At 50.2% G+C, this 8,955-nt stretch overlaps 2 gene segments (V, D, J or C); both read right to left on the bottom strand.

The window, feature by feature from the left end:
• Positions 1-756: 756 nt before the first annotated feature.
• Positions 757-1,507, bottom strand: LOC120380460. The segment is given in 2 exon segments: positions 757-1,311; positions 1,414-1,507. Coding segments are annotated over 2 exon segments (420 nt in total).
• A 6,286-nt stretch (positions 1,508-7,793) lies between these two features.
• Positions 7,794-8,524, bottom strand: LOC120380795. The segment is given in 2 exon segments: positions 7,794-8,314; positions 8,409-8,524. Coding segments are annotated over 2 exon segments (567 nt in total).
• Positions 8,525-8,955: the final 431 nt, after the last annotated feature.

The raw sequence follows: 8,955 nt of genomic DNA, 5'->3' as shown, positions 1-8,955 counted from the left end.
CGCCCGGCTCGGCCGCACCCCGGGCCTGCCGTGCACCCACCTACCGGGATGCTCGGCTCTGGACACGGCCCCCACCTCCAGCCCGGCCTGGCCCGTGGCTCCAGCCGCCCCTGCTGTTTTGCCAGGGGCCGGGCTCCGCAGCGCGGGTCTGGGCGTGGCGGCCCCCGGCTTCCCGGCTCCAGCGCTGGCCGCTTCCCTCCCTGGCTCCTGCCGGCCAGCCACGTGGCTCCGGCCGCTGGGCTCCGGCCGCATCCTCCGGCTCCGGCCGCGCGACTCCTGTCCTGGCCCAGCCACATCCAGGCAGCGCAGTAAGGGGGCAGGGAGGGGGTGTTGGAGAGAGGGTAGGGGAGTTTGGGGTGGGGGTCAGAGGGCAGGGAACAGGGGATTGAATGGGGGCAAGGGTCCGGGGGAGCAGTCAGGATAGAGCAGGGTTGGATGAGGTGGTGGGGGCACTCAGGGACAGAGAGAAGGGGTAGTTGTATGGGGTAGGGGTTCTGGAGGGCCATTGAGAATGAGAGGAGGGGTTGGGTTGGGTGGGGCGGCAAGGGGCAGTCAGGGGACAGGGAAGGGGGGGATGGGTCAGGGGTCTCGGAGTGTGTGTGTCAAGGAACATGAGGGGTTGGATGGGGCACGACCCCCGCCCCCCCCCAGGGGAGGGGAAGGAGGGAACCCGTTGTTAAAATTTTGGAGGGAGGAGGGAACCCGTTGTTAAAAATTTGGCAGCTCATCACTGGATAGACACATTGGCAGAGCAGGGCCCTGGGAGTCAGGACTTCTGGGTTTTATTCCCAGGCTCGGTGTCGCTGATTCACTGTGTGATTTCGGGCGATACAGAGTTTATCTCACAAGCGCTTGTAACTTGCTGAGGAATCTGCATGAAGCAAAAAACTAACCAAGCAGAGAGACCGCGGTGCTGGCAGCTGCTGCTCTCGGCGCGTCACACGGGAAGGCTGGTTCTCTGCACGGTTAGTTTTAGGCCGGGCTCGGATAGGTTTCCTCTCACTGTGTGCCTGGCACAGTAATACACGGAGGTGTCTGCGGGCTGCAGGCCGGTCAGTTGCAGGAACACTTGGCTCTTGGAAGTGTCTCTGGTGATGCTGAGGCGATTTTTGACAGCGTCATTATAATCAGTGCTTCCACCCGACCAGATGGCTCCGACCCATTCCAGCCCTTTCCCCGCTGGCTGGCGGACCCAGTTCACCCCGTAGCTCGTGATAGAAAATCCGGACACGGTGCAGGTCAGTCTGAGGGTCTCCCCGGGCTTCTTGACTCCCCCACCGGACTCCACCAGGTTGATCTGGGAATAGACACCTGCAGAGATAAAGGGGGAATATTGCAGTGATTCCCGGAGTCGCAGTTATTAGGGAAAACGCGGTACCGGGCGCCCAGTGGCAGCGCAGATCCCGCCCGTACCAGCGGGGAGCAGCAGGAGGAAGGCGATGGCCAGGCTGGGGGTCATGTCTGCGGCTGGCGGCTCGGTCCCCAGGCGGGATGGGAAGCTGAAGCCCGGCGCTGGCTCTGAGCGGGGTGAGCGGCCAGAACTGGGCTATGAACAGGGCCCCGGGGAGCTCATTTGCATGGGCCGGGGGGTGGGGGCGGGGGGCGTGGAGACAATATAAAATGGGATCCAGGACGTGTGACGCTGAATCGTGTTGTTAAATGTAACGGCAGGTGGGTCACAGAGTCCACTAACTGCATTTCCTTTGCACCTTTTAATTTGAAAATATATAACCACTAAATGAAAGCAGTTGAGTGATCTATCTATCTATCCCCATCCACCCCCTCTATCTATCTAATCTCTGTCTTTATTCCCTTCAGTGCTGTGGCCAATGTTACATACGAGCAATTATTTATATCACCGAGCCATTCCTTTGCAGGACGATTTGCAGAATGAGTATGGAAAGAGTTTACAAAGATGCTTCATGAAACTTATGCTCCAGGTTATAATGATCAAAAGGATATTGGAGTCAAGTTGCTTAGTGCCACAGACAAAGAATAAAAGTCACGCAGCCACGGGCGGCTTAGGTGGGGTTCAGTAGGTGCAAAGGCCTTTGTGTTGGCCCCTTTACAAAGAAAGTCCTTTATCACAGCCCCCTCCCTTCCTGCGATAAATGTGTGTGGGGGGGTTAGCATCCTTGTGTAACTCCCCAACCATTCACTTTAGCTACAGAATCCTCCTTAGCAGCTGTACCCTAATTGCCTTACCTGTAAAGGGTTAAGAGGTAAACTTAATGTGAGTTGGCACCTGGCCAGGGGAACCAATAGGGAAGCTGAACCCTTTCAAATTGTGAAAAACTGCTGGGTGTAGGGGTCTTTTGTTCTCTCGCTGCAGAGGGACAGGGCACCAGCTTTGCTGTAAGAAGCTTGGGCCCAGGTATAAAAAATCATCAGTATCATACCTAGAAACTACTCATTTGGAACCCCAGATATGGAAGTAGAAATGTTAGACAGGAAATGTTAGAATGACACAACCAGAGATCTTCTTATTTTGGTTTGTGGATTCCTCTGTGCTAACCCCAGGTGCTTTAGTTTCCTTGTTGTAACCTTTAAGCTGGACCCCAAGAAAGTTATTCTTGGTTCTTAATCCTGGCAGTTGTTCTTTTAAAATCTAGCAATAGCCTGAGTGCCCAGATGTATTTTTCTTTTCTTTTATCCCCCCCCCTTTTTTTCTAAATTACCTTTTTAAAGAACATGATTGGATTTCTGTGTCTTCAGAGGTTTGTGAACTTTTCTTTTTAGTTAGCTGGTGGCAACAGTTGATTTTTTATTTTTATCTTTTCCTTTCTCAGCTCTTCAGGCTGTGTGTGAAAAGGCTTGGGTGTACCTCACAGAGAGGAATTCGCAAGTGCACCTTCCTGGGCTCTGAAAGGGGTTCTGCTCTTGGGTGGTGTCAGCTCTACTAACCCAAGGCCAGGTAAAGCTGTGACCTTGGGAGTTTAATACAAGCAGGGAGTGGCCAGTGTTAATTTTTAGGGTCCTTGCGGGCTCTCACCTTCTGCACTCGGAGTCCCAGAGTGGGGAATCAGCCTTGACACTTCCAGTCAATGATCCTCTCTTCAGGAAGAGGTTTTTGTTTCAGCTCAGACTAGCTTCCCCTCGCTGTGTCTCTAGCACAGTAATACAGGGCAATGTCCTCGGGTTTCAGGCCAGTCATTTGCAAATATACCGTGTTGACAGAATTGTTTCTGGAGATGGTGACTTGCCCTTGGACAGCCTGAAAATGCCATTGGCTCTATCCACTTGGGGAGTTAACCCTAGCCAGCCACTCAAGACTCTTCCCAGGAGCCTGATGGACCCAGTCCATATCCATAGTTTTCTAATCTGAACCCGGAGGCTTTGCAGGAGAGGCAGAGAGAGTTTCCCGGCTTTTGCACATCCCCTCCGGACTCCACCAGCTGCACCTGAGACCGGGCACCTGGGAATAAAGACACTTTATAAATGTTAGTATAAAAAGAGTGAACATTCAATTGTCACCTTTAAGCTGGACCCCAATAAAGCTATTCTTGGTGCTTAATCCTTGCAGTTGTTCTTTTTATGACTCTGCAAATTACTGAGGGTACAAAACTACCTTTAAAAGATGTTATAGCAAAAAGTGAGTGAATCCAAGGTCCCATTTCCCCCGGTGATTGAAGGGGAAGTTCTCGGGGCGGGGGATTGGTTGGTAATTGCACAATTGCAGAGCTCTGGATTATCTCTGCGGGTGCAGCCTTGGCAGAGTGAGACAAATTTAAACAGGAAAGTGTCTTCTCCATTTGCATATCCCGCTTCTTATAAGAGACACAAACCCCTTCCATTGATGTTCTGAATTACCTGCACAGGAGTTCAGATAGAAGGAGTTAGACTTCTCCGTTGCTATATGTTTCCAACCAGTGATGTGATGTTCTACCTCCGTTGCAGCAGAGAAATAATGACAGGAGGTCAATGAAATCCCATTCTGAGACATTAATGGCTAGAGGTTGAACCAAAATCTTTTGTGGTCAAAGGAAATGTCCTCTCTGGCCTGAGTGGCTTTGGATCACCCCCGAGAGATAAGAATATTTGGCTACCTACCTGGCAGGACAGATGAAAATTAAAGTACCTGTGGTTATTGGAGTCAGATATGTGTGACAATTTATCCTCTCTTTTTAGACGGGATTGGAAGTAGAGCTGTAGACTTGCAATTCCAATGGAGGATAACGGAGTTAGGTTCCCAACTCCCCCTGACCATCACAAGGATTTTGGCACCTAACTCTCTTAGGCTCCTTTATAAATCAGAGCCAGAGTTTATAGCTCATCTGCAGTTTTCACCCCCAAACAGTCTCTGGCTGCATTGTGCATTTTCAATGTGGTGTATAATCACCTTTCTGACCCTTCACTGCTGCTGTGATTGTCAAAGGAACCTCAGGGAGTCAGGCACTCAGTAAGCCCTGCGTTCCAGCATCAATGGAAATTAAAGGCCTAATTCCTCCAATTCCCTTTAAAAAACACTCCTGTAAATACAACTATTTTCTTTTAACTGATTCCCGAGTGATAATGTACCAGAACAGTGGAAAGATGGTGGAAAGGTTAATTTTCACATGTAGCAGAAATCCATTTCTGTATATTTATAATAGGCTGGATCACCCAGGTTTCCCTATCTGGCACAGTAACACAGAGCAGAGCGGTCAGATCTCAGGCTTCTCATTTGGAATCCAACGGGTAGTTGTATTATTGTATCATGCTGTTCTTTGGGGGAGGGTGTTTTTGTGTTTTTTAGCCTGCTATAAATTCTCGCCTCTCCTACCCACATTCCCTGTAAGCTTCCTCTTCATTGTTTTGGTTGTGTTTTTCGTACAGGGTGTGGTTTGGGGCTGTAATGAAATGATAAAAAGGCTACTTAAATATATCAGAAATAATTCCACCACTCCTTGAGGGGCAGAGAGATTGTGACTGGTGGGAAAGGAGGGGGCGGGGTGCTTCAGAGAAGTTTTATATTTGTATAAACTGCTCACTGTTATCTGATGTTTCTGTTAAAAGATCCCAAAGAAATAAAGAAAAGAAGCAATAATTTGGGAGGCTATGGTAACATAAGTGACTTCCTACAGCCTTTAGAGAGGCTAAAGTTTTCCTTGGGAAATTGATAACGTGACCAAAATCTCATCTTCCTGGAGGTGGAGAAATGAATGTGTCCAAGGATGGGGAGTAAATGAGAAACTGTTGAGAAGCCAGAGCCCCTGTATAGGGGGAGATTCAAGACTGATTCCCCACTCTGGCACTTCAAGTACAGAAGGTGGGGGCCCACAAGGACTATAAAAATTAATACTGGCCACCAGCGGCGGCTCCAGGCACCAGTGCTCCAAGCACGTGCCTGGGGCAGCAAGCGGCGGCGGGCACCCTGCCGGTCCCTGGAGGGCGGCAGTCAGGCAGCCTTTGGCGGCACGCCTGCAGGAGGTCCGCCAGTCCCACGGATTCGGCGTCAATTCGGCGGTGGGTACGCCAAAGCCGCGGGACTGGCAGACCTCCCACAGGCAAGCTGCCGAATATGCGGGACCGGGGACCTCCCGCAGGCAAGCCACCAAAGGCAGCCTGCCTGCCATGCTTGGGGCAGCAAAAAAGCTAGAGCTGCCCCTGCTGGCCACTCCAGGCTTGAGTTAAACTCCCAAGGTTGCAGCTTTTCTCTGACCTTGGATTGGTAGATGCTGCCACCACCCAAGTGCAGAACCCCTTTGAGAGCCCAGGAAAGTGCACTTAGGAATTCCTCCCTGTGGGGTACCCTCAAGCCCTTTCACACCCCACACCCCCTGGAAGAGCTGAAAAAGGGAAAGAAAAAAGAATCAGATGTTGCCACTAGCTAACTAAAAAACATGTGCACAAACATCTTAAGACACAGAAATCCAATCATGTTCTTAAAAAAGATAAATTTTATTTAAAAAAAGAAAGAAAGAAAATACATCTGGAAACTCAGGCTATTGCTAGGTTTTTAAAGAGCAACAACAAGGATTAAGCACCAAGAATAGCTTTCCTGGGGTCCAGCTTAAATGTTACCAAGCAAAACAAAAAACACCTATGGTTAGCACAGAGGAATCCACAAGCCATAAAGAAATAAAAAGAAACAAATCTAATCATGTCTTCCTAGACATTTCTTGATCTACTTATATATCTGGGGTTTTGAATGAATAGTTTCTTGGTATGATACTGATGATTTTTCATACCTGGCCCCAAGCTTCTTACAGCATAGCTGCTGCCCTTTCTGCCTGTCGAGTCAAAAGAATAAAAGACAGACAGACAAAGGGGGAGGACCCACCTCTGTCCATTTTCTTCCATCCATGTAAACAGGGTGGCCTGGGCCTCCTCTGGTCCCCTCTGGCTGGAACCAGCTGGTTAGGTCACTGGGGTCCTCTCCTCACAGCCCATTGTCCTTTCACTAGCCAGAACCAGCTGCAACTCCTGAGCTGGGCCTCCCGGTGAACAGTTGCTGGGATATGAATTCTCCAGGCCATTGGCTGGGGTCCCAAGTTCCCTCACTGGTCCTCTGTAGCAACATACTCCCTCGCTCATCTTCTCCTTAAACCAGTAACCCCCAGGGAAACAGTCCCTCCCCCTCTGCATGCAAACCATTAAAAAACCAAGAAAAACCAAGAGAACCCCCACTTCCTCACAACTGCATGGGGAGGTTTTGTCCTAGCTCACAGCAGCTTCCCCTCACTTTGTGTCTGGGACAGTAATACAGGGCAGTGTCCTTGAATTTCAGGGTGGCCATTTCCAAACACAGCAGGTTGTTGGGATTGTCCCTGGAGATGGTGAATCGGCCTTGGACCGAGCTGGCGTAATGTACAGCACTGCCAGCCCAGTAGCTTATACAAGAGATTCACTCAAGGCCCCTGCCAGGAGCCTGATGGACCCAGCTCATCCAGTAGTCTCCAAAGATGACTTTTTCACACCCCCTCCAGATTCCACCAGCTGGACCTGGGGCTGGCCACCTGTCAATAAAGGCATTTTAAAGCATATTGATGTTATATTCAGCAACTGAATATTCTTCAGGGCATTCAGGGGAGAACATATCTTCCAGAGCTGCTACAATGAGAATGAAATGGAGCCAAAGTCTCATTTCCCCTGGTTTTGGAGGGGAAACATATCAGGTGGGTTTGTCTGGTAACTGCATAGACAGCAGAGGGGCCATGGATTGTCTCCAGGTGCAGCCTGGGCAGAGAAAGAGACAGATTTAAACAGGAAACTCTCCCCCCTATTTGAATATCCCGCTCCTTATAGGAGACACGAACCCTGTCCCTGAATGCTCAGAGTTATTTGGCTGGTGGCTGTAAGGGAGGGAGTCGGACTCATGTGAACTCTGTGTCTGGGCAGCGCCCAGCGAGTGCGGAGCCATCCTGACCACACTGCTGCACAAAGAGCTCCATTGAATCCCCTCCCATCCTTCCAGGTGTAAGGGATGAGCTACAGTCTGTTGAAGAGATGGAAAGACCCACCACTGGCTTTAGTGAACTCTGGATCAGGCCCCTAGAGGGAAGTGAAAAGGGAAGAATCGGGGGAGAATCTGTTTTTCTGTTGAGTCTAGAGGTGTTTAGAGCCTCATGTACCCTTTTCAGTGTGTGTTAGAGCTACACTGGCATTTTATTGTTTTTCAGAGGGATTTGAGAGCAATTCTACCCATCCCCCCAACAAACAACAAAAGCATTTGGTCAGTCATCACTTTTAGGCAGCTTTGGAAGCCCAAATTCTTATTATCACACAGAACAATCGGGTCCCCGAATATTTCTCTGGTGCAGTCTGCATTGTTACTTCCGTGTCTGACGAGTGCCACTGTAGGCGTGTGATAGTCAAGTTGTTGCAGTTGTTATGGACACGTGATCATATATGCATACAGAGATCTCAAACCTGACGAGAGATGATTTTTTCGCTCTGGTTGTAGCTCCCGTTCCTGTGCCCAGGGCTGGATTGTTCGGGGAAGTGCTGCCCCCGCGCGGCGCACGGGAGAAAGAAGATTCTGCATCTTGAGTTTTTGTATTAGCAGTATCGGGATTCCCCTCACCGTGTCTCGCACAGTGATACCGGGCGGTGTCCTCGGGCTTCAGGCCGGTCAGTTGCAGATACAGCAGGTTGTTGGGGTTGTCCCTGGAGATGGTGAAACGTCCCTTGAAGGGCTGTGCGTAGTTGATGGTAGATGAAGTTGGGTGTATTTCCCCGATCCACTCCAGCCCCTTTCCGGGAGCCTGGCGGACCCAGCTCATCCAGTAGTCGGTGAAGGTGAACCCGGAGGCTTTGCAGGAGAGGCGGAGAGAGTCTCCGGGCTTTTTCACATCCCCTCCGGACTCCACCAGCTGCACCTGGGACCGGACACCTGGGGATAAAGATGAATTACGGAGAACATGAGTATCTAGGGAAACAGAATAACAATTTCCTGACTATCCAACACACGGGAAGGGAGAAAATACCTTCAAACGCTGCTGCAATGAGAACGAGATACAACCAAAGCCTCATTGTCCCGTGTTTGGAGAGGACAGTTCTCAGGATGGTTGTCTGGTGAGTGCCCAGAGACAGAGGCTGCGGATTGTCTGTCCGGCTTCAGCCGTGGAAGTGAGAGACACAGTTTTAAACAGGAAACTCTCACTGCTATTTGCATATCTCCCTTCTTATAAGACACTCCAATTATTTCCTAGAGCCAATTCAGTTTCTTTGTGTGTGGCTGAGAGATGGGCCCGCAATTTACTTCTGGGGTACCCGCCTCTCCCAGTCGGTGTATCTGAAGAAGTGGGGTTTTTACCCACAAAAGCTTAGGCCCAAATAACTGTTAGTCTTTAAGGTGCCACCAGTCTCCAGGTTGTTTTTGTGAATACAGACTAACAGGGCTACCCCCTGATACAGAAGGATTTAGGCTCTATCTTGTTCAGTGGGAGCCCCGCTCTGTGTCTTTCCTGCCCCCACCTCTCTCCAATCCACGTCTGCTTCCCCCTTTGCGTCAGACTCTCTCTGAACTGTTCC

This window comes from Mauremys reevesii, linkage group 13, assembly GCF_016161935.1.
Source record: "Mauremys reevesii isolate NIE-2019 linkage group 13, ASM1616193v1, whole genome shotgun sequence".
Lineage (NCBI taxonomy): Eukaryota > Metazoa > Chordata > Testudines > Geoemydidae > Mauremys > Mauremys reevesii.
Note: the sequence above shows the minus strand (reverse complement) of the source record. Positions and strands in the feature narration are given on the sequence as shown.